Raw genomic sequence first — 26,632 nt, 5'->3', positions numbered from 1 at the left:
CTGTATCAAAGATATTATCAAACAATAAAAACAAGTCATCGGCTCCTTATAATGATTACATTTGTAACTTTTTCCATTAACTGACTCCTACAACTCTATAAAGTAGACAAGGGCAAATACACCTATCCTCAGCCCACCGCTGAGATTATAATAGTCCTCAGCAGTTTTTGAGGGATTCTGTATTGCCAGCACTGTTTTAAGTGCTTTACATTTATTATCTCATTGAATCCCCCAATAACTATTATTTCTCCCACTTTCACAGTAAGAAATCAATGAAGCTTATAAACGTTTAAGTAACCGTGCCCAGGAGTACATCATTATTAAGTGGCAGAGCGAGGGTTCACCTAAGGCAGCGGGACTCCAGGCCTCTCCATTGTGTGCAGAGAAGGCAGCTAAACACACACAGGTGAAGCTGCTGGAACTAATACCACTCAGGACACCTTTCATACTATCCAGATCAGTGGTTCTCAACCTTGATTGCACATTAGAATCACCTGGGGATCTTTTTAAAATCCTGATTTCTGGGCCTCATCCTCCGGAAATTCTGTTTCTTTGTTATGGGGTGGGGCCACAACATCAGTAACAAAGAAACAGAATTTCCGGAAGATGAGGCCCAGAAATCAGGATTTTAAAAAGATTCCCAGGTGATTCTAATGTGCAGCCAAGGTTGAGAACCACTGATCCAGATAGTCGATGGCTTCCCAAAGGTGGAACTAATTTATTGCCAAATAGTCTGAAAATCAGAAGACATCTTTAAATGACTACAAAAATTATTCTCCCATAACAGACACGATTTCACCATTAAATTTTAACGACTGCAATAATTTTGAGACAGGAGAATGCTTTGCTGCTATTTTCTCTGGAAGCAATGCTTGATGTTTAAATCAGAAACACCCCAGAAGTAGCAAGAGAAATGAGCAAAACCAAAGGATACTCGTGCAACCCATATGTACATGGGCATCTGCCTACCAGGGCCAACTGATAGGGTAACTCACTGCTGGAAGTGGGTCAAGGCCAAAGAATCAGGTAACACTCGGGCTGGAATGGAGTCGGGAAATCGGCAGGTGACGAAGCCGTGCGCAGCCCACCATGGCAGAGGCTGCGCGCCCAGGCAGTTCCAAGGCCTCTGGAAAGCATTTCAGGCTAAAAGGCCTTCTCACCATGAGACATGGGTCTATTTCTTTCCCTCTCTGTCCGGTTTCTCTTGCTCTCTCTCCAGCTGCCTTCTTTTCTTTCCTTCAAGAAACATTTTTTGAAAAGGTAGTGAGCAAAATAGACCTGGCCCAGCTACAGGGAAGATGAAAACGCCTTCCCAACAGGTTAAAACATAATGAAATCAAGGACCTGGTCCTCTCCCTTCCCTCGACGCGGTCCCCCACACTCGGGCCTCGGAGACCCCAGGGTGCGAGGGGAGGGGGAGTGGGGGTGAGGGTGAGGGTGGGGGTGGAGCGTGCAGGGCCCTGATTCGGGAGAAGCGGCTTCGAGGGGAGGGGGAGGGGCGCCCGGGCAGCTCGCGCTTCTGGAATCCGAACCCGGCGTAGCTATTGTGCGGTCTCCTAGCGACCCCAGAACCAGACGACTCTAACGCCAAGGGCTCAGCGGTCACCGCGAAGCAGAGCGCGACGATGGCTGACCGCAGGCGACTGTTCAGGCCTACTCCGCTGACCAGGGTCGGCATGAATGGCAGGCCCTGGTAAGCGCGTGGGGGCGCCTGGAATCCGCTCTTGCCGGGGCTGGGCCGGGGCCAGGGCCGGGGCTGGGGTGGGGGGTGGCGGAGGGCCACTCGGAGCTGGGCTGCAGGCCGGCCTGCCTCTCCTCTTCAAGGTTCCCAGCACATAAATGATTATAATATAAAATAATCAGCGCTCGACGCTGTTTATCGCAAAGGACACTTTTTTCCCTATTAGCCTTCAACCCCCAGGGAATGCAGATTAAAATACCAATCCCAGATGGGAACCTGATGGCCACAGAGTCCTTTGTGGAGCCTGGTTTAGTGCAGGCGCACCCTTCTCCGAGGCAGCCACCTGGACTCCGCGCCCCGCGGGAGCTCGGCTGCGCCTGGAGCCGTGCGCCACCCGGGGGCGAGCTGCGCCTGGGTTTGGGGACAGCCTCGGGTCCTAGGGCGGTCCGCTGCCATTCTGAGGGCGTGGTGTCTTAGCCACCGGGCAGAAGCCAGGGCTTTTTTCCTTTGCTGATTCCTTGAGCTTATGAGAATGGAATTCTGCGCTTTTGGGGGCTGGGCGACGTGGGTAAAGATCCCCAAATCTAGAATCGGAAAGGCTGGAGTCCAGGGCCAGTGCCCCTCTGGCTTGCAAGGTGGCCTTAGGCGAGCTCCTTGCTCCTTCTGGGCTCAGTTTTGACTGTAAAACAGGGACAATCAGCCCTAACCGGTTTGGCTCAGTGGATAGAGCATCGGCCTGCAGGCAGAAGGGTCCGATTCTGGTCAAGGGCATGTGCCTTGGTTGCGGGCACATCCCCGGTAGGGGGCGTGCAGGAGGCAGCTGATGGATGTTTCTCATGAATGTTTCTAACTATCCCTCTCCCTTCCTCTCTGTAAAAAAATCAATAAAATATATTTAAAAAATAGAACAGACAATCAGCACAATCAGTTGTATAGGATTGTTGTGAGGAGTAACTGACAGAATACAGGTGAAGCAGTTACTGACTGATTGGAGGTATGCACTGGACACGTGGTAGCAATTATAAGCTCGTTGGGAATTCCCTTTATCACCCATTTTCAAACTTTTTCCCTTCTTTTTTATTGACAAACCTTTTGCGTTAAAGTAATGATAGACTCACAAGAAGTTGCAAAAACAGTGCAGAGGTCCCAGGTACCATTCCCCCAGCTGCTTCTAGTGGTTCCTTCTTACATAACTATAATACAGTGGCAAAGGGGGAAATCTACATTGACACAATGTATTAATTAGACTATAAACCTTACTCAGATTTTACCAGTTTTTACTTGCATTCCTGTGCGTATAGTTCTGTAAAATGTTGTCATATGTACACATCAAGATACACAACTGTTTTCTCATCTCAAGGAATTAGTGCAGTGGTTCTCAACCTTCCTAATGCCGCGACCCTTTAATACAATTCCTCATGTTGTGGTGACCCCCAACCATAAAATTATTTTCGTTGCTACTTCATAACTGTAATTTTGCTACTGTTATGAATCATAATGTAAATATCTGATATGTAGGATGTATTTTCATGGTTACAAATTGAACATAATTAAAGCATAGTGATTAATCACAAAAACAATATGTAATCATACATGTGTTTTCCGATGGTCTTAGATGACCCCTGTGAAAGGGTTGTTTGACCCCCAAAGGGGTCGCGACCCACAGGTTGAGAACCACTGAATTAGTGGTTGCAAAAGGGTTGGGGTGGGGAAAGGAATGATGATTTAAAGGGGTAGCGCAACTAAAGGGGCTCCCTTGGCAACCATTAATTTGTTCTCCATATCTCTGATATTGTTCTTTTCAGGATGTTGATACCTAAGATAATATAGGTTAAACGAAATGCCAAGGTCATTCAGCTAGTTAGTGGCAAGTTGTCACTGGGATCCAGGTTTATATATATAAAAAGAGAGTGGGATACGGGGATTACATAGAATAAGGAAAACAGGAGAGGGACCGTACACAGACCAGTGACAACGGGCCATGAACTTAGGAGTGTGATTAACTCAGCCTTCTCCCACCCGGTCCTTGTGGTTCCATATACCGAGCATGTTCTCTTTCAGGTGTAAAGAGAATTTGCCTTCCCAGTTTTCCACGAAGGATGAGAACAGGCAGTTACGTCCCACCTTCATGAACACCCAACGGTGGATATTTGTGAAAAAGGGACTGGATGACTTCAGGAACGGCTGCCCTTCTTGTGAGAATATGATCACTCGGGGTCTTCCAGAGCATCCTGCCCCCCAGAGGTATAGCAGAGGTCCCCGACCTCCCCCGACAAAGAGGCCGTGCTACCTGCCCACGGGCGCAGCCCTGTGTTCCAGGCTCTCGGCAGCCCAGCAGGCCCGGAAGGCATTCCTGGAGGAAATCGAAGCCCAGCTGACCCGGCATCCCCTGGCTCGCTACCCCGACCTGGAGGAAAGCTTGCCTCTGGAGGTGATCGCCTGTCCCCGGGTGTGGGAGGGCCTTCACGAGGTGGGGAGGTGGGGGGGGGGGCGGGGGGGGGAACGCTAGAAAGAATTCTCCTTAGAAAGCTGGGGCGTTCCCCCTGGGGTATGACAGCTTATAAGGAGGAGAGGACGAGGAGTGTCTCCCAGGGTGAGAGTTTTCATGGGGCTTGGAGCAGCCTCCCTTCAGCAGCACTTCCCTTTGCTTCCAGCGAGGCTGCACAACTTATCACAGTCCAGCAGCTGGGACCATGAGACTTCTTTTCCCTGGAAGGTTCTACCAGTCTACTTTGCCTGGGACTTTTCTGGGGAGGAATGTGATGGGGGTGGTGGGATCGTTCAGTCTTACTCCTGTCACTTAAACCTGGTCTTGGGAGGTGTCCGTAAGTATTTACTAACTGATAGGTATAAGGCATATGAGAACCAGAAAGGTCACAGGGAAAATTCACCAAATTGTCAGTCTAGGGGTGGGCGGCAGCTCCATAATCCTCAGCATGTGTCTCTAGTTTTTTGTGTTTTTTTCTTAAAATCTTCATTGGTTTTCATTAGATGTCGCAGATTGGCATCTTAATGTAGAAAGTCCTAAACTACCACATTAGCATTTTTTAAAGTGTATCTTTATTGTTGAAAATATTACAGTTGTCCCCTCCAACCTGGCCGCCTACTGCTCTGCTCTCACCGGTGCAGCCACTCCGGCCCCTGCCTGCTCTGTCTGTGAACATTACAAACATTTCCAATTCAGATCTCTGTTCCTGTGTCTGGGACACTTGCCTCGCATGTCTGCCTAGCTCAGTGGTCGGCAAACTCATTAGTCAAATATCAATAGTACAACGACTGAAATTTCTTTTGAGAGCCAAATTTTTTAAACTTAAACTATATAGGTCGGTACATTGTTATTAACTTAATTAGGGTACTCCTAAGCTGGCCTTTGCTAAAAACGTCCTCAATCTGAGGGGTCAACTTCAGCAAACGTACCCCCACTTCTTCTAACTCCACTTCTTCAAAATAGGCTCACCCAGGCTGAAAACCGGCTTCTGTGCATGGGCCACGAAGTTTCAATCGCACTGCACGTGTGCACCCTCACGTGGTATTTTGTGGAAGAGCCACACTCAAGGGGCCAAAGAGCCGCATGTGGCTCGTGAGCTGCGGTTTGCCGACCACTGGCCTAGCTCACTCCCTCACTTCTTTCAGATCTTTGCTGGAATGCCTCCTACTTAGACTGTATAAAATAACATTTCCCTTCCACCCTCATGCTCTAGTCCTTACCACGACCTATTATTCAACACTAGAGGCCCAGTGCACGAATTTGTGCACCAGTGGGGTCCCTCGGCCTCAGCCTGGGATTGGGCAAAAACTGGCTCTCCGACATCCCTGAGGGGTCCCTGATTTCAAGAGGGCTCAGGCCAGGCCAAGGGACCCCACCGGTGCACAATTGAGGCCAGGGAGGGACACGGGAGGTTGGCCAGCCGGGGAGGGACTTCAGGAGGGCTCCAGGGCGTGTCTGGCCCATCTTGCTCAGTCCCTATCGGCCGGACCCCAGCAGCAAGCTAACCTACCAGTTGACTGGCCCCTGGTGGTCAGTGCATGTCATAGTGAGCTGTTGAGTGGCCTTAGCATATCATTAGCATATTACGCTTTGGTTGAATGGCTGACCAGACAACCGGACACTTAGCATATTAGGCTTTTATTATATAGGATAGCACTTGTCTCCACTGGGCTCCTCACTAGAATAAAAGCTCTGCAGGGCAATGACTTTGTGTCTTCTACTGTGTACTACCAATACTTGACAAATGGTAGACACTAAGTAAATGTCTGTGCATAGTGAATGAATAAATGAATGAATGATCCATGGCAGAGAAGTCTATAGAAAGGACACCTGGAATTTCTAACCAATTATTTTCCACCCAAGGCTTTCCTGCACTGCCTCCTGCAAGCCAGAGCTTCTGAGTCCTGGCAAACAGACTGTTTTCATATACCCTCAGATGGCTCATGGGATTGTGCCCTTATTTCCATGTTTGACCTGCCAACTAGGTGTGTTGGCTTTTTTTTTTTTTTTTTTGAGGCCAGATCTCTTTTTATGGTGCTGTGATGACCATCAGCAGCTCTAGATTTAAATTCTATCCAGAAAAAATAGAGCATTTATTTTTGCACAGGCTCAGCAAAATTCCATATCTTAATTCCTGTGGGTCCAACTTGGGTTATGTGCCCGTTAAAACCAGTGTGGGTTGGTCCAGATGGGATTGGCCTGCCTGTGAAGTGAGAATGGGGTCAGGCCAGTTCAGACCATTCGATCTGAGAGTGGAAAGAGAGATGGATCTCCAAAGAAAAATCGAGATACTGTCATTCGTAGGAGGAAGAATGGATGCTGGACAGTCAAAAACCACAGACATTCTTTAGAAATACTCAGAGGGGCAGATGGGGACCTGGGCAGACCATTCCACCTAGAGGGGATGGAATTTTGGTCTATGGACTGCCTACCTAATGTCTAGGGCCATGGTCGGCAAACTGCGGCTCGTGAGCCACATGCGGCTCTTTGGCCCTTTGAGTGTGGCTCTTCCTAAGCCTTAGGAGTGCCATAATTAAGTTAATAACAATGTACCTACCTAAATAGTTTAAGTTTAAAAAATTTGGCTCTCAAAAGAAATTTCAATTGTCGTACTGTTGATATTTGGCTCTGTTGACTAATGAGTTTGCTGACCACTGGTCTAGGGGATGGAGGTTCACCTAGCACCCAGCACAGGATCTGCACCGAAACCAGGGAGTGCTTTGACTGATTAGAAAGGAAAAGCAAAGGGCCGTTCTGTTTTAGAATCAAGGGGCCCCGTTCTCAGCACATTTTTCTTTCCACCAAAACTGTTTTCTGTGTGTAGCTCTTAAAAAGGGTGCTGCAAGTGCTGGATCCTGACAAGAAACTGGAGGACGCGTGGGCTCATTGTGAGGGTGTTGAGAAAAAAACCAAGGGACCCACAAAACTGCTTGAAAAACGTTCCACCCGAGCCTCCCTGGGGCTGTAAGTATTGTTCTAAACCCCTCGCGTATTCCTGTCACCTGATGAAGCATTCTAGGAGTGTCCTTCTCAAAGCCCCTCATTTTTAGAATAATTTAGAGAAGCAAAAGTAACTAAGTTGCCAAGAATGAGGGAAAGGAACCTTGAGTCCTGTTCTAAACAGTGGTTTTTTAATTAATGGATGTTAATTAGCCAGCAATGAAGCAAACATCAGCGTGTCCACATGACTCGGTAAGAGCTGCTGGAGAAGAGATACACTGCAGACAGCCTGATTAATTGGCCCAAAATGGCTCATTGAGTTATTTATGGCAGAAGCCCTTTTAGTCACATGATTGGGACCAATAGTTAATTGGATAGCCACCCCCCACCCCCAAAAAAAGTTAATATGGGAAATTGTAAAAGATGACACTTAAGTACTTAAAGCACCTTATTTTACCCTAGAAGAGTGGTTCTCAACCTTCCTAATGCCGCGACCCTTTAATATAGTTTCTCATGTTGTGGTGACCTGCAACCATAAAATTATTTTCGTTGCTACTTCATAACTGTAATTTTGCTGCTGTTATGAATCGTAATGTAAATATCTGATATGCAGGATGTATTTAGGCGACCCTGTGAAAGGGTCGTTGGACCCCCAAAGGGGTCACGACCCACAGGTTGAGAACCGTTGCCCTAGAACATAACTGCATTCACATTCTATCATTTAGTATGAAGCCTTTTTTTTGAGTCTACTGCTTGGATTTCCAAGTCATCTCTTTTTTTGCATAAATCGCAGCAGTAATGACACCTTCATTGAATCTTTCTAAAGCCCTGAGCTTAATTTCCACAGAAACAACTCTTGTTATATTTAATTAAAAATGTAAATGCAATGAAATATGTATACTTGACATAAGTAGATGTGTGATATGCATTTGACTTTTGAAATTAACTGGTGTCACTTGCAGGCACTGAAGAGCATAGGTGTCCTAGGGAGAAACCCATCAACGGCACCCAGACCACTGACAGGGCCCAGAACCATGGTCGGGGTGTTCGGAAGGGACATGTAGAGCTTTGCTAGTTGCACAAGTTACCTACCTGGAGCGAGAGAAAATGCACTGTATTAAATTATACATGTTTGTGAGGGTGAAACACAAGGTGACCGGAACTCTACTGTTCTGGCCCAGTGTACCCCCTGGTAAATTTGGGGAGAACAACTGAGGATACTTATCTCAGCTCTGCCCTTTCACTGGGAAGCAAGCTCTCCTCTGTTTCTTCCTTCTTGAGGGAATCCCCCTGCTCAGGACAGGATTGGACAGTCTGCCCATTTCTGGGTTTCAGTGGGCAAGTCCTCTTGGACCTAAACCCATGTCTTCCAATGGGGCTGCTGTCAGTAATAATTTGTATTATTTTTCAAGTTGCTCAGATCCTTGGTGGGGAAGAGGGAGCAGCGTTATGTGAAGGGATCCCCTTGGAGACTCCAACTGTGGGTCAGTGTAGCCCTGGGAGCATCTTTAAATTCTTGGCCCTCAGTGAGCCATTAGCTAGTTGTTATGGTCTGTAAATTTATCTCAGTTCTTAAAAAGAAGCCATTGACGAGGGTATAATCAAGGATGAAGAGTGGCTGATTATGATCAGATTTATATTTTGAAATGACTATTTTGGCTTCAATTTAGAGACTAGGTTAGAGATTAAGGGTTGGGGATCCTAAGAGAAGATTCAGAGACACCAGTGAGGAGCCTTTTGAAGCAGCCCAGAGAAGACAGAACTAAAATCCGTCAGACTTATTAATAGGGTAGGTTTTAGGGATGAGGAACAGAAGGGTCAAGGATGTCTCCTACTTGTCAAGATTGTCTGAGGCCGTGGCAGACTCCAAGCATAGCAATTCACGCTTTTACCTGACACATGTCTTAATACTGGTACTCATAATCTTAAAAACCACCTTATAATGGTAAAATGCTATATAAGCTTTAATTGTTATAACTAATCATGTCATTCTCTTTATGTTATTGATAATAGGAATGGAATCTTTGAAAAATTTAAATAGTGTGAGCTTGCAAGAAACTGTTGGAAATACTTGTTTTATGATCTGCTTTCCCCCATGATACCTTTTGAAATCCATTTGGATTCATGGTGGCTCATATTGTAGTGATCATATTTGATGATCCCATTGTCTTTAGTCCCAAGAAGACTCCTCTGTCGAAGAAGCCACGCCAATCGCTTTCTGAAGAGAAGCCCAGTGCAAAGGATTCGCTCCACAAAGATGGTCCTAATCCTTATGAAAATGTCCGCAAATCAGTGAGAGACTTCTGTGACTGGGCTGCTTCGATTGTACGTTAGTAGTAATACTTACAACTTTTAAAGTCACATTCAAACTTACTTTTATTAAAAAACAGTGTTTGGCTATCATCTAAGTCATGCAAAGTCATAAAGGAATCTTTATGACTCTCCCACCACTTATAATAGAAGTGTTTTCTATAGGTGACAAGCTTGATTTTCAGTCCCTTATGACCAAGGTCTCATCTTTACCTCAGTTATGCTCCCTAGGGCCCCATCACATCACCTGTGGTGTTTTCTCCATAGCATTAGCTTATACTTTCCTTCCATGCGTTATTGTTTACCTCACTGACTCTGCTTGCTATATTTCTGCTTCATCATTACTTCACCCTGGTTTTGATGCTACTCCTCCCTTTATGTTCCTGACTCTATTTCATGGCTCCTCTCTATGAATGTCACCCCAACATCAGCTTCAGTTGCTAATGGCCTCATTCTCTCTGTGCTCCCCAATTCATATTTTCTAAAGTGGGATTGTGTTGAGTCTGTAGAGGAGGAAAATATAACTTTCCTTTTAGTCTTCTAAGTTCTCTCTGGGGCTCCTATAACAAAGTTCAGATTAACAAGAGAAAAATAAGCAGAAGTTAATTAACACGTATACATCATATATACATGGGAAATACCCAAGGAAAAATGAGTAACTCTCCCAGGTGGCTTAGAATTCAGGCTTAAATACTATCTTCAGCACAAGACGAAAGAAAGAAGTGTGTGGGGAGCCAGTTATAAGGAGATGACCAGGAAAAGTAGGTAAACTAGAGTGAGGTTTGCTGTGCAGACTTAAGTATGTGCCTTCTCCATTGATAAGCGTTTCTTATGATTTAGAGTCTTCCTTCTCTTCCTGGTACAGAGAGTGAGACACCCTTACAACTGGAGATTTCCCTATAAATGTAAATTTCTCTTACAAAAGGGTAACTTCTATCCTGTTCCAGAACTTTTCCTGTTTTGTCTGCTGAGTCTCAAGACCATCAACTCAAAATAGTTCTTATGCCAGAGGCATATTTTGGAATGGTATATTCTGCTGCCCTTCAAATCTAAGCTATTTTTTAGCCACATCATAGGTCAAGGGTCAGCCTACCGATTAGCTACTCTTTATGTACCCATCTCCACTCCCACTGGCTGTGGCCCGGGGAAGGCAGCAGAAGGGGTTGTTCTGTGCACAAAATATGGGTGACTAAAACCACCTTCTTCAGCGGGGGCCCTGATGGGGCAGCTTCCCTTATAAGGGTCTGAGAGCAGAACACACACTTTTCTAGATATGTCTGGAGAATACCTCTAGGGTTGTCACTGCTCTAAAGGATTGGAGAAATTTCTTTGGTCAAACAGACTGACTTTTCCCCCAGGCCCATTCATTCCCTCAGGGACTCACTGCTTCTTGCAGGTCCTAAATTCTCTCTTAAGGCAAAGTCCTCCAGGCCCCTTGAACAAGATGGTTTGAACTGTGCTGGCCCATTTATATGCAGATTTAAAAAAAATAAATGCCCATACTGTTTTCTAGCCATGGTTGGGAGTCCAGGTGTGGAGGGCTGACTCACACCATTTTATAGAAGGGACTTGAGCATTGCAGGGGGTGGGATAGGCTGGGGAGTTGTGGGGTGTGTGAGGGGTGTGGTGGGAAGGTCCTAGAGCAGTGATGGCGAACCTTTTGAGTTCAGCGTGTCAGCATTTTGAAAAACCCTAACTTAACTCTGGTGCCATGTCACATATAGAAATTTTTTATATTTGCAACCATAGTAAAACAAAGACTTATATTTTTGATATTTATTTTATCTATTTAAATGCCATTTAACAAAGAAAAATCAACCAAAAAAATGAGTTCGCGTGTCACCTCTGACACGCATGTCATAGGTTCGCCATCACTGTCTTAGAACCAACCCTTCTCCCCTCCCTGCAAATATCAAGGGTAGTTAGGTTTTGGGGAGTCAGGAGCTACATAGGATTTTCAGTTGTGCTGGAGGTCAGCCCCCCTAAGCCCCCTCCCCTGTTGTTCAAGGGCCAACTATGCTTCTTGTCTTCACTGAATGCTGAGTGAGCATTTTCTCCTTCTCCAAACTACCTCTTCTCCAGCCATGGTCAAATGCCTCCCTTAGATTAAAGAAGAAAGCAAGGAGCATTTCACCATCCGTCCTTGACTTGTGCAATGTGATATTCTTCCAGGGAAGCTCGAGGATTGATGAAGAGTACATCATGAAGCAATTTGACATTAACTATGAGAGGGGAGTCAGCCATAATACGCTCCGCCCGATGAAGCTCAGCGAGATTCCTGGGGAACTAAAGAAGGGAGACGGGCTCAGGAAACAGCAGGAAGCAGAATTTTTCCAGGAACTAGAGCCAGAACCTAAGGTAATTACAACAGGGGAGAAGACTGAAGATCAAATTTAAAGTTTTACTAAAATCTTAAATTCTGGTACTATAAGGGGCACCAGTCTTTTTCAGTAGAATTCTTGAATATTTTTAATGTTTAATAAATATTTATTAAGTGAGTGAATATTTAATACATATAACAAAGTCAGTTATACAATCAAGGCATGTCAATTGGCTTTATTGTTCATATCTGAAGAGTCATTAGTATTCTATGTGTTTTCTAGGTTGAGATAATCTCTTCATGTGTTTTATATGTTGAAATCCAGTCAGCGGAAATATATATGAATGTTTATTATTGCAACAGTAAAATGCTGCAGTTAATGACCATGAACACTGTTCATTTTATGTCCAAAGAATTCTTGAGTTTTTAGGGGAGTCTAACTGACTACACACCATCATTCCTGATCGCATGCTTGCCTGATCATTAATAACTTGCTCAGTTTCCCAATACCAACTTCCTGTGAAGGTAGAACAAGGTAATAGAGAGGGGAAATAACACACTACGTTCCAAAGGGAAGTATTGTGGGCCCCTAAGTGCTTTTCCACTTTTTTACACAATGTGTTAGTGCAAATATACACACAAGTCAAATGTGCCAATCCAACAAAGACTTGAGTGCCTAAATGGGAGTTGGGGTGGGGAGATAGTTCCTTTCTCTAAAAGTGAAAAACTATATATTATCTTTAGCTACTCTCTGTATTTTACACATCATTTTTTATACTATATTTCCAACATTTTGGGCATATTAACCTTGTCCTTTACAATTTAACACAATCGACTGACCTATTTTTACATACATGATGTTTTCTCTCCCTAACTCTATTGCATAAGGTTTATGAAAACTACGCATTCCATCACTGATATCAACTCTTTAAATTTTTCCATTTTCCTCTCATCTTTCTAAAGGGTAAAATGCAAACTTTGGCTGGAAAAATTATGTCCATCACACCTGCGGCCTGAACCCCTGCTTATCCTGAATGAAATTGCTCAATTCCTTGTACTTCTAAATAATTGCACAAACTCTTCTTTATAAACCACTGTGGTTATTGCCAAAATTGAACTTCTGACTGGCAGATGGAAGGTCACTGTGCAAAAGTTCAAACTCTATTTCCACATGGTCCTTCTGCTGGTGGTGAATTCTTTCAGCTTTCGTTTGTCTGAAAACAGCCTTAGTCTGCCTAGGTTTTTCAAGATCTTTTTGTTGTTATATTATTCTCGGTTCCCAGTATTTGGTTTGCTGGTTTGTTTTCAGAACTTTAAAGATGTCACGTCACTGTCTTCTTGGTTGAGTTGTTTCCAATGAGAAATCATCTGTCACCCTTACCTTTGTTTTTCTGGATATGTTTTATTCCTTGGCTGCTTTTAACATTTTCTCTTTGTTACTGTTTTTGAGTAATGTGATCATTACATACCTTGGTGTATATTTCTTGTAGTTGGGGTTTGCTGAGTCTCTTTGATCCATGGGTTTATAGTTTTCATCAATTTTGGAAAAAGTTTTACTGTTATTTCTTAAAAAACAGTTGTTGGTCTCTCAACCCAACTCCCAGTGAGGGATCCATCTTATATAAAAACTGCAGTTTGAAATTTTAACCCTGCTATTTCTGGCTTCTGAAAATGCTTGCTGGCTTAAATAATAAGGAAAATGAGACTATTCCCATTTCAGAGAGACCATTAAACCTTCTCCAGACAAAGTTATCAGTGCTGGTGTCAGGACAAGCTTTTGGTTGAGGTCTCAAAGCCCCAGCACATAGGGTCCTTTAAGAACTTGCAAAGGGAACCGGAAAAACCCCATATTTGGGAGACAACGAAGGTAAAATGGTATAAATACAGGAAACTTCCTGTATTATTTCGCCCAGAATTTGAGAGACATTTTCCTCTGGGCCCGTACATAATAATGATAAATGTAACTCCATCTCTCTAAGCATTGCTTGGTTCTTCTCTGGTTTTCTGTAACACCAGGACTGTAATTACATGTTGTTAGACTGCATAAAGTTGTCTCATAGCTCATTGCTGCTCTGTTCAATTTTTTATTATCTTTTCTGTTTCTATTGTTATATTTTTTAATTATCTAATGTATTTCCCTCCTGCTATGTCTAACCTGCTGTTAATCCTAGCCAATGTATTTTTCATCTCATTCATTATAATTGTTATCTTAAGAAGTTCACCTTGGGTTTAAAAAATATATATATATATCTTCTGGCCTAGCCAGTGTGGCTCAGTAGTTGAGTGTTGACCTATGAACCAAGAGGTCACAGTTCAATTCTCGGTAAGGGCACATGAGGCAGCCAATCAATGATTCTCTCTCATCATTGATGTTTTCCTCTCTCTCTCCCTCTTCCTCTCCCTTCCTCCCTGAAATCAATAAAAATATATTTAAAAAAAATAAAAAAAATATGTGTCTTCTGTGTCTCTACCTAATCTTTTGAGCTTACAGAATTATAATTCTTTTAATGTCCTTGTCTGCTAATTCTAACATATCTATTGGTTCTGTGTGAGTTGCTATTAAAGATGTCGCTTCACTGTCTTCTTGGTTGAGTTGTTTCCAATGAGAAATCTTCTGTCATCCTTATATTTGTTTTTTCTGCATATGTTTTACTCCTTGGTTTATTTCCCCATTGTGGATTATGTTTTCTTGCCTCTCCTCATGCCTGGTGATATTTGAGTAGATGAATTTTATTTTTTTGGGTGCTGGGCATTTTTTGTGTTCTTATAAACTTGAGTTTTGTCTTAGGGCAGCAGTTCTCAACCTGTGGGTCGCGACCCCTTTGGGGTTCGAACGACCCTTTCACAGGGGTCGCCTAAGACCATCAGAAAACACATATATAATTACATATTGTTTTTGTGATTAATCGCCATGCTTTAATTATGTTCAATTTGTAACAATGAAATTGGGGGTCACCACAACATGAGGAACTTTATGAAAGGGTCGTGGCATTAGGAAGGTAGAGAACCACTGTCTTAGGGTATAGTTAAAGCTATTTGGAAAGTTTGATCCTTTGGGTCTTGCTTTTAAGATCTGTTGTGAAGGACCAAAGTAATGTTCAGTCTATGGCTGATTCCCTACTGCTGAGGCAGGACCCAGTATATTCTACCCAGTGTCCTGTGAGTCCTTAGGTTCTCAGGAGGGAGTGGGCACTGTCCCTGCCCCATGCGTGCTGGGCACTGTTCCCTCTAACCCTTTGGTTGCTTTCTTCCCGGGCCTCTGGTAATTTCCTCTCACACACACTCTGTGCAAACCTCTGGAATTCCCTTTCTTTGCAGTCTGGACTGCAAACTTTATCTGCCTTCATCTTCCTGGATTTTCAGTGCTGTCTCCTCAACTCGAAGTCCACTGGGCTCCTCCTGGGCTCTCCCTGCACTGTGGCCTGCAAACTATCCAGGCAGTGAGCCGTGTCAATTGTGGGGTTTATCTTGTTGGTTTCCTGCCTCTCAGGGATCATGGTGTTTTATTATTTGATGTCCAGTGTCGTAAACACATTTTTAAAAAAATACTGTGTTGGTTGTATGTGTGTGTGTTTGTTTTTTTTGTTTATTTGTTGCAGGTGGGAAGGTAAATCTGTTTACCCTGTTCCAGATGGAAGTCCCCATGTGTATTTTTTTTTTACCCCATGTTCTCTCAGGCATGCAGTACTCTTTTCTTTGGTGTTCTTTAAAACTCTGAGCTTTCCCACTACCTTACCTCTGCTCACAATATTCTCTCTGCCTGAACTACCCTCTTCCAATGTCTACATGCTTGTATCTCTCTTTAGGCACAGTTTACATGACAATTTGTTCCATGGGTTTTCTCCTGGTCCTTTGATTGACATTAATTTATTCTTACTGCTAATCTCTCACAGCCATCTGTGCCTCTTATGTGCCTCTATGAATGAATTACCCTAGTATATTCATTCACCCATTTGTTTATACATTCATTCAAAAAATAATTCTTAGCATCTACTACTATGTGCCAAAAAGTGCTCAGAGCAAATGAAGGACTATCTCCTGCACTTAAGGAGCTTAGAGTCCAGTAGGATCAACAGGTAAATGATTAACTACAGTTAAATGATGTCATGGTTTGTACAGGATAGAAGAAGTAATCAATTTCACCAAGCACAGTTAAGGCGTCATAGAAGATACTATGCTTGTGCTGAGTCTTGAAAGAACACCAGTCACCCAAGAATATAACATAGTGTAGATTCAATAATTCTTCCTTTCCTTTTCTCTCTCTTTCCATCCCTCCTTCCTTTAATTCAGTGGATCTCAACCAAGGTGACTTTGCCCCCCAATCCCGGGGTATTTGGCAATGTCTGGAGATGATGTTTTTGGTTATACCAATTTGGGGGGTGCTACAAAGAATTATCCAGCTCAAAATGTCAATAATGGCCAAGTTAAGGAATCGGACTTTACTTCAACAATTACTTATTGAGCACCTATTGTGTCCTAAGTATTGTTCTAGATGCCAGGGGGATGTAGCACAGAATAGTCCCAGAGGCTTGCAGTTTAGAGGGTGAAAGGAGAGATAAACAATCAGAAAAATATATAGCATTTCAAATGGTGATAAGTGCTATTGAGAAAAATGAGGCAGGGAAAGAAGACAGGACTATTGTGAGGTGCTTATAATTTTTAAACTGGGTAGTCAGGAAGTATACTACTGAGAAGATCACATGAAATAGGTAAGGGAGTAAGTCGTGTGGGTGTGTTGAGTAAAAAGCATTATGGCAGAAGGAATAGTGCGTGCAAAGGCCCTGAGGCGAAAGCATGAAGGGAGTGCTCTAGAAACAGCCAGGTGGTCAGTATGCTTGGAACGGAGGGATCACAATGCTAATGTAGATCTGAGGAGAGGGATTTCCCTCCCTCTGTCCTGTTCCATTCTCTCTGCTTTAGACAGGTGCACCTGGCTGGACCCTTGATGCCCGACACATTCCACCTCATAGTTTAAATGTGAGTGAGAAGAGCGAAGGGCTGGATCTTTGTGTTTCTTGCATCTTTGTCGCTCCCAAGCATTAGACCCCGCCGCCCCTTTGTGATGAGACAATATGTGGTTATTGTATCCATTGTATCCATAGTATCCAGCCTGAACCAACAGATGCACTACTGAGAAATGGGAGAAAGAAAGGAATGGCATCTAGTTGTTTTCCTCTTTCTTCTTTTTTAAAAAAATATGTTTTTATTTATTTTGAAGAGAGAAGAAGGGAGAAGGAGAGGGAGAGAGAGACATTGATGTGAGAGAGAAACATTGATCACTTGCCTCCTGTGTGCACCCAACTGGGGATCCAACCTGAAACCTGGGCATGTGCCTGACCGGGAATCAGGACAATGCTCAACCAACTGAGCCACAATGGCCAGGGCCCTCCTTTTTCTTCTAACTAAAGAGGCAAGAGATGGGTGTTGGATAGCATTTTTACAAGGCTGAGCACAGTGTTGGGCTAGTAACTTATCATTTTGGTTGACTGAAGGTTGTTTAAGGTCATTACCTTTTGGTGAAATATGTGATTTTTACATGATTTCTAGCTGCTTTATATAATTCTCTCCTTTGATCTTCCCAACAACCCTATGTGTGGGTACTGCTATCTTAGTTTACAGATGAAGAATTTAAGTAACTTGCCCATCGACTTTAATATCTGCTAAGTGGAGGAATTTGGATTTGAAACCAGATCTCTCTAAATCCAAAGACCATGTCTAACCACCACATTATTTTCTCAATCTCAAACTCTTCATGTTACCTTTGTAAATCAAAGGTAACTGAAGCTTCATAAAATACTTTGGCAAGGATAAATCATAAATTCAAAATAAATTCAAAATTGCTTTCATAAGCTAAATTTTTATAAAAATGACACCCCCCCCCAAAAAAAAAACCCCACAAAAACACCAAAACAACAACAACAACAAAAAACCCAACAACGAATGGAACCAGGAATTATGTTATTTTCCATAGAATACTTCTAAACCAAAGCACGTGAAGATGCGGTATGGATCCTGGTATCTGCACCCAAAACTGTGGAAAAGACAAAGAGCAGATGAACCTTTGATTGACCCCAAGGCCTTACACAAAGGCGAGAATTTAAGAGAGGAGCAGAAGAAACAGGTATGTGTGTATGCTGTGGATCATCTGAACCAAACATTATCAGTGCAACTGCACCCTCATATTGCAGGTAGAGTCTCTGATTAATGCAGGGGCTTCTGAAAGTCTCATAGCTTACATAGGGAATCCAGCAATGAGAATGCCAAATTATTAGATAGGGAATGTCTAATAAGCAAGACTGGAAATTTCCTGGCTTCATGGTGGACAGATATATCGCCAAAGATGGGGCAACTACTCACTGTACTTCTACCAGCTTGGTCCAGGGTTCATGGATACTTTGGCTGTCCACAGGGTGTTGTGACCAGGTAGGACCACCTCAGTACTCAGAATGGATATAATGTCATGGGTTCTCTTTGAGTAACACAATGTGAGGCCTATTTTTTAAAAAATTTTTAATCTGTAGTGAATGAATATTAAAGAATTTCAAAATTGCAATCAGGAAACTTCTTTTATGCAATTCAGCAGAGTTGCAGGAGCTGAGAGGAGAAGGACAAAGGCTGATATCACAAACAAAAAAATGTGCTCTAATTCTACTACAAATAAACTCTGCCTGCTGATCTCTTGTGTACAGGTATCTAATGGAAAGAAGATCCTCATTGCAGTCCTGAAAACTTGGAGATGATGACACAACACTTGTGCAGGACTCCAATGAGAATATGTGTGAAACACTTCCCTTTTTCAATAGACCCCAAACTTCTCCCAGATCTCAATGTGAAAACACTTTGAAAAAGTAAAATGCTATACAAATTTGGCTACTCATTCATTCATAAATCACTCATCAGCTGCCTCCTTTAGATTGGAGGAGGATGGTCATTTTAATATTTTCTAGTACTGGCCATGAAATTCTTATTTTGAGATGTGAGATAATAATGTAAATAATATACAGCACTATTTCTTTTTTTTTTAAATATATTTTTATTGATTTTTTACAGAGAGGAAGGGAGAGAGATAGAGAGCTAGAAACATCGATGAGAAAGAAACATCGAGCAGCTGCCTCCTGCACATCTCCTACTGGGGATGTGCCCGCAACCCAGGTACATGCCCTTGACCGGAATCAAACCTGGGACCTTTCAGTCCGCAGGCCGACGCTCTATCCACTGAGCCAAACCGGTTTTGGCATACAGCACTATTTCTTGATGTATGTTTTTGGAACTGCCTATCTAAATTTATGTGAATTTAATACATAACATAAAACTATTTCATTTGCATTTTTAAAATAGAACAAACCATTCTCAAATATTTTAAAGGAAAGAATAGTTACAAAATTTTTTGTTTAAAGTATCTAGAAGTTCTCTTTTTAAAAATATATTCTTAAAGACTAAATGTTAAAAACAAATAATTTTCCAAAAATATTTTATTTTGACAGCAAAATCTAATAAAAGAAGTAATATATAAATTTTGGAAATATGGCTGATAGGACTATTACAGTAAAAGATGGTTTATCAGACAGTTTAGACACAAAAATGATTTAAAGCAACAGAGTCATTCTATAATGATTTTTATAAGTCACAATTTTGTAAAACCTGAAGATTGATTTACCTGTGTACCTGTGAATTGGGGGGCTACTTGGCTATGGCACCCCAATTCACAAGACACAGATGCAGGGTTGTGCTAGTAAGGGACACTCACTATGGTGACATTGCTGTCTTTCTGGTAACATGAGTCTTGACTGCTACTGATTAAGTTTGTTTGGAAGGTGAAATGGTCTTAAAGAACTGAATTACAATGATATAATCTTACATATCCCATTTTTAAATTCAGATAAATGAAAGGAAAAACCAAATGAATGCATGAATACTCCAAAGATACTGGGACTGGATCAAGTCTTTTTTGATAACCATGCCTTTTGGAGTTAAGATCTAAAAATTGTGAATATATTGTTGAATAAGAAAAACACTTCTGTTTCTTCCTCTACCACTCTCAACTCTAGTCACCAAATGTGTTAAGTTCCCCCCCTCCCACACACAGACCAAGAAATTCTCTGATTCTCTGAACATCAGCTGGGTGTCCTACAATTTAATGTAATATTGACATTATCTATCTGGAGATAAAGTCAGATCTCACAAGTTAAGGGCTCAGTCCCATGAGACTGCCCTCATTTCAGATGTGCTTCTGACCAACTGGCTAAATACATCACAGGTTCCCACAGCCCCCTCCTCAGATTCAATCATCTGCTAGAGCAGCTCACAGAACTCAGGAAAACAGTTTATGTATCAGATTACCATCTCTCTCTATAAAAGGCTATCTACATATAGTTCCCTTTTACTTTGGTCCCATTAAGGCCAACCCCAAGGCAGGTGCATCAGCAGGGAGACAACACATCTGACAGCAGAAACCAAATTGGCAGAATAAAAAGAGAAAATGCCAAATCCTATCTCTTGGCTCCTGTCTGAGGAAAAGCATCTTAGCTCTTTCTTCCAGGGGCCTGAGTCCTGGTGTTTTGATTTTGTCAGGGTGCTGAAGCCTTCCCATGAACAACTGAGCCCCTCAGCAGGTCTTGTGAATGTAACCTACACACCTGAGGTATTTTATAAAGAGTCAAATGATTCTAATTAGTCAAAGTGTCTCCTCAGAAGTTCAACCAGGAGAATGGGAGTTCGATCGCTTGCTATGATGTGCACTGACCACCAGGGGGAGGTGAAGAACATGGCAGGCGACCAGCAGCTGTGGCGGGGTGCAGAGGTGGCAAGGGGGAAGGAGGCAGGGAGGCAGGGAACCATGTGGTGGCAGCGAGGGGAGAGGAGGCAGGGAGGTGGGGGAGAACTGCGCAGTGGTGGTGTGCGGTCAGGGACGCAGGGAACCTGATTGGTCCTGATCGCTGGCCAGGCCTAGGGACCCTACCCGTGCACGAATTTTGTGCACCAGGTCTCTAGTCTACACTAATAAAAAACAAAGATGCTAATTGACCATACCTTCACTACACCCCAAGCCACGCCAACCAGCCAATCAGAGCGACTATATGCAAATTAACCCAACCAAGATGGCGGCCGGCAGCCACGGAGCTGGAGCAAGCAGGAGGCCTGGTTGCTGGGGCAATGGAGGAAGCCAAGCTTCTCGCCTGCCCTGAGCCGGCTGTGGCCTCCGCTCATGGAAACAAAGTTTCAATTATAGAAGATAAATAAATCCCAGATACCTTCTTCCAGCCAGTCTCCACTGGGAGCTTGGGTGGCTGGGGGCCATGGCCAGCGTGAAAACAGCCATCAGCCCCTCACCCAGGATGGCCAAACCCTCATGGGGTGAGGGTCCCGCTGGGGGGGTTGGCCAGCCTGCAAACTGCCATCAGCCCCTCACCCAGATTGGCCGGGCACCCCAGGGGGGACCCCCACCCTAAAGGGGCTGTGGCCAGCCTGAAAACAGCCATCAGCCCCTCACCCAGGATGGCCAGGCACCCCAGGGGGTACCCCCACCCTGAAGGGGGTGTGGCCAGCCTGAAAACAGCCATCAGCCCCTCACCCAGGATGACCAGGCACTCCTATATAATAAAAGGGTAATATGCAAATTGACCCTAACAGCAGAACAACTGGGAATGACTGGTCACTATGACACACACTGACCACCAGGGGGCAGATGCTCAATGCAGGAGCTGCCCCCTGGTGGTCAGTGAGCTCCCACAGGGGAAGCTCTGCTCAGCCACAAGCCAGGCTGCCAGCTGCCAGTACAGCAGTGGTGGGAGCCTCTCCCACCTCCTCAGCAGCTCTAAGGATGTCTGACTGCAGCTTAGGCCTGCTCCCCGCTGGCAAGTGGACATCCCCCAAGGGCTCCCAGGCTGCCAGAGGGATGTCTGACTGCCAGCTTAGGCCCAATTCCCCTGGGAGCGGGCCTAAGCCAGCAGGTGGTCATCCCCCAAGGGGTCCCAGACTGCGAGACAGCACAGGCCGGGCTGAGCCCCCCCCCCCACGAGTGCACAAATTTTTGTGCACCGGGCCTCTAGTCCTATATAATAAAAGGCTAATATGCAAATTGTCCCCTCGGGAGTTCTACCAACCGGAGTTCGATTGCTCACTATGACATGTGCTGACCACCAAGGGGCAGCGTGGAATGAAGGAAGGCCCTGGTCAGCCCTGATCGCTGGCCAGGCCTAGCGACCCTATCAGTGCACAAATTTCATGCACTGGGCCTCTAGAGAGAGAGAGAGAGAGAGAGAGAGAGAGAGAGAGAGAGTGTGTGTGTGTGTGTGTGTGTATGCATAGCCCATGAACACAGACAATAGTGTGGTGAAAACCTGGGTGAGGCATGAACTAGGTAGAGGGGGGCAAGGGAGGGGGAAAGGGGGACCTGTAATAATGTCAACAAATGTAAAAATATTCTAAAAATGTAAAAATACTAAAATGCTGCCTCATAAAAAAACAAAGCAAAAATACTGACTTCTGAAGTCACAATAATAGTTACGTAGTTCCTTCCATATTGATTTGTACTGTTATTAAAGATTAACTTTGTGAAATAATTCACAAACCCAATTTTCAAAATATTATAGTTTATAGCAAAATTTTATTCTCCAAATTAATCGAGATAATATTTTCATAATTTACATACCAAAATAATTTAGCCGTATATTTGCAATGTCACACTTTACTTACATAAAAGCCTTTCATTGGGTAAACTGCATGTTACGTATATTTACACTTCCATCAGTTTTCTTGGATACGTTCAAACCCATTTTTCCTTCAGAACCTAGTCTAAAGAAAGCCTCCCCAGAAAGCTACAAGGACAGGGGGTAGAGGGGAAGCACATAGCTTCATCCACAGGCATGCAGGACAGGAACAGTGAGGGCGGCTGATAAAGGCAAAGGGAAGGCAAAGAGACATACCTTAGCCTTCGGGAGAAATAGAGTAGGCCTTTTCCTCCTACCTCTCTAGTTTTATTATAAAAGGGCACACTTAGGAGCAGCCACATGGAAGAGATACATAGGACAAGGGATGTAGGAAGGGGTGGGCATGGAGCTTCTATGCCCTCTCTAGGTGTGCCACACTCCCAGAACCTCCACATGGTTACCAACCTGGAAGCTCTCTCAACCTCATCCTTCTGGGGTTTTATTGGGGTTTCATTACACAGGCATGATTGATGGTTGGCCATTGGGAGGTGGAGCTGAACGTGTCAACCCTCTCTTCACATGGCTGGTTCTTCTGGCAACCAGCCCCCTTCATGGGACTACCGATGGGCTCACCAAAAGCCACCTCAGGAATATAAACTCCCCTGTATTGAAAGGGGTTTGTTATGAATAACAAACCTTTCACCTTTCACCTTTCACCTTTCACCTTTCACCTTGGGAAATCCAAGGGATTTGGGGGGCTTTCTGCCAGTTATAGGAAGAAAAGCAAATATATATTTAAATTAAATTTATTGGGATGATATTAGTTAATAAAATTTTATAAGTTTCAAAATATAATTCTATAATACATAATCTTTTATTGCATTGTGTTTACTACCCAGACTCAAGTCTCCTTCCATCACCATATATTTGACCCCTGTTGTCTGTTCTATGAATTTTTGTTTGTTTTCTCATGTTTATTCACTTGTTGTTTTCAGTTTTATATTCCACATATGAGTGAAATCATATGGTTCATGACTTTTTCTTTCTGGCTTATTTCATTTAGCATGATATACTGAAGATATATCCATGTTGTCCCAAGTGGCAGTATTTCATCTTTTCTTATGGCTGAGTAGTATCCCATTGTATATGTACCACATCTTCCTTAGCCAATCATTTATTGGTTGTTTCCATGTCTTGGCCACTGTGAATAATGCTGCATTGAACATAGGGCTACATATATCTTTGTGAATAATGTCAACCATAGTATCACAATTGTTATTCTTAAGTTGGTTAGATTCCAGACATTTTAGGTCAATAATTGTCTAATTGCTAAAATGTATGAGTTATCCTTAATATAAGGGTTAGAAAAGGGGTAGGGAAAGGAGAGAAAGTTGTACATCTTTTGAAAGCCTTTGTATTCTTTAACTTGTGAATGTAACCTACACACCTGAGGTATTTTATAAAGAGTCAGATGCTTCTAATTAGGACAAGTATGAAATCAAGCTTCTGACTGCTGGTTGTTAATTTAAAATGTGAACTTTCTTTTAGGAGGAGGAGTTTGCAAAACTTCATGGACCAGCTGCCTTTAAGGATTTCATTCTAAGGAAGGGCTACAGGATGCCAAGTGTGAGTAAAGGGTCATTTCGGAAAGACCTGCTGAGGGGCTCCGTTGTTCATGGGAAGGCTTCAGCACCCTGACAGAATCAAAACACCAGGACTCAGGCCCCTGGAACAAAGAGCTAAGATGCTCTTCCTCAGACAGGAGCCAAGAGATAGGATTTGGCATTTTCTCTTTTTATTCTGCCAGTTTGGTTTCTGCTGTCAGATGTGTTGTCTCCCTGCTGATGCACCTGCCTTGGAGTTGGCCTTAATGGGACCAAGTAAAAGGGAACTACTTGCAGGGATGTGCCATGCAAACTCTGACTGCTACTAAAACACTCTGAATTCTCTAGGAAGCATTTAAGTTTCCTTTGCTTCTTTGCTTCCCTATCTAAGGACAAAGAGCTGTGGCTTGTATCAGGACAAAATGGGGTTGGCATTGACAATATCCTCATTGTCGGCCTCACGGGGAAACAGACCAGAGCAAAAGTTCACTTCCTGGGGCCCACCAAGGTCTTCTGTCTCTTCCCCATTTTCTCTTTTGCCTGTCTAGTTTCCCTCCCTTCACTTGCAGAGCTGGCCCAGCTGCCTCCCACATGGAGCAGCCCCCCTTGGAAGACTCCGTAACGTAACGGGTGGGGTGGGAGGTTGGACCATTTAGCAGGAAGTCTGCACCAGCCCGGCCAGAGGCAGAGCTAGCAATAAGTCACGTGTTTGCCAGCGTCCTCTGTGTGCACAGCCCACAGAGGCTTCGAGGCCATGTAGCCTGGATGGTCGAAGTTCCTGGAAATGGGATACAGAATTTCTTTTTTCCCAAGAGTTAACAATAGCTTATACTTACTGACAAATAAATATATTTACCAGGCTCAGATACAGACTGATTTCAAAGTTAAATCAGGCAAGGTGAGGGGAGGTCTAGAAGATGAGGTAGGGATGGGGCTGAAAGACTCTGTTACATAGCTAGGGTGAAATTTCTCCTCTAGCTTTCAGCATCAATGATATATATTTAATATACTTATATACATTTATGCACTTATAATAACCTATCTAGTCTGTATATAAGGTCACAATAGTATATATATATGATATATAAAATATGCTTATATAGTTACATAATTATATGATTATATATTTAGATAATATATGTAAGTATACTTAAGCATAAGTATAATTATGTGATATATAAATCTCTCTCTCTCTCTCTCTTTCTCTCTCTCTCTCTATATATATATATATTCCTCTTGCCATGACTATGTATCTATGTAGATGTATATTTACATATATATATATATATATATATATTCTATAATCTTTATTTGCTCTTGATGTTGTAATGATTCATAGTTCTATTTTAACATTCTTAGTGGCAAAACATTTTTTTTTTCCATTCTGATTTGTCCCCTGTTGGTTTCATCCATTCTGTATATGAACATTTAGCTAAATTTTGGGCAAAAGGAAGCATGCCTGACACTCTGGCTATCCTCTTTTAGCTGCAGTAACTAAAGAGAGATGACGTTCCTGGCTACATCTGAGTCCTCTGAGAACACCTGTCACTCAAGCCTTTTCTTCTTACATGCTATATTCTCTACTTTACCAATAAGATTTTGACTAAAAGAGAGAAGGGAATCTATTGAAGTTTATATATATATATATACACATACATATAAATATATACACAGACACACACACATATACACACACACAAACTGTCATTACTTATTTAAACTTAGGTATGAAAATTCATTCTCTTTTAACTCCTATAATGTCTATGTACACTGTGTATAACATACAGATTCACATATGTTATATGAGCATACATACTTACTAGTATATACACATTCCAGTATCTGCTGCTGGGTTATCTGTTCTGTGCATTACCCAAGCTTCATTAAGTCTGCTACACAGATAAGAGCCAGGCCTTTAATAGCATGGATGAGCAGCACAAGGCTATGCTGAGCTGGGGTGGGCTGGGCTGGGCTGGGCTGGGCTGGCTTGGGTACCAAAGAAATGTAAATTAGATCTAAGTATTTCTGATGTTGTGCAGCTACTTTCCAAAGCCCACCATTTATCATTGTCTAATTATCACCATGAGATTTTGAGTGCTATGAGGATATATGTTATAGAGTGTGAAATTGTAAATTTGGGTATATGGTTGTGGTTTTTGGCAGGACTGTACAATTTTTATTTGCCAATCTAAATTTTTCTCATTCTTTTCTTCTTCTTCTTCTTCTTCTTCTTCTTCTTCTTCTTCTTCTTCTTCTTCTTCTTCTTCTTCTTCTTTTTTTTTTTAGTTCCTGGAGAATATAAATACCAAGAAGGAATGTGATTATAAAAAGACTCCTAGAAAATAACATAGAAGAGCTTAGGAAGATGATTAGACAGATTTTATTTACTATACAGTATTTGGCTATTTTTCTCTCTCACTGAATAGATGCAAAATTTATGATGAGTGTCCCACCATGGATGTACAACTTTGACTTAAAGGTATCCATACATTTTATACCTAATGCTTATGAACATTTCACAGTGGCCTTCTGCTTTCGTTAATCAATATTTTATATATTTTTGCCAAATGTGAGATCAATAGTCATATATAGTCTTCTTACATATTTGTAGCATTGTAAATTTAACATAGTTATATCAAT

The 26,632-nt window shown here is 42.9% G+C and overlaps 1 protein-coding gene across 2 annotated transcripts; it reads left to right on the top strand.

Annotated features, from left to right (window-relative positions):
• The first annotated feature begins 1,533 nt into the window (after positions 1-1,533).
• On the top strand, positions 1,534-26,498 carry FAM47E (family with sequence similarity 47 member E). Of its 2 annotated transcripts, none has more exons than XM_059668093.1 (8): positions 1,534-1,693; positions 3,743-4,112; positions 6,994-7,133; positions 9,284-9,434; positions 11,592-11,777; positions 17,711-17,860; positions 23,940-24,014; positions 26,279-26,498. In XM_059668093.1, the coding sequence occupies exons 1-8, from the start codon at positions 1,626-1,628 to the stop codon at positions 26,336-26,338; spliced, it is 1,200 nt and encodes a 399-aa protein (XP_059524076.1). In that variant the 5' UTR covers positions 1,534-1,625; the 3' UTR covers positions 26,339-26,498. The 2 variants fall into 2 exon arrangements, with proteins under 2 accessions (XP_059524076.1, XP_059524069.1); XM_059668086.1 differs by having other exon boundaries at positions 23,937-24,014.
• Positions 26,499-26,632: the final 134 nt, after the last annotated feature.

This window comes from Myotis daubentonii, chromosome 1, assembly GCF_963259705.1.
Source record: "Myotis daubentonii chromosome 1, mMyoDau2.1, whole genome shotgun sequence".
Lineage (NCBI taxonomy): Eukaryota > Metazoa > Chordata > Mammalia > Chiroptera > Vespertilionidae > Myotis > Myotis daubentonii.
This window is presented reverse-complemented; position numbering and strand designations above follow the sequence as displayed.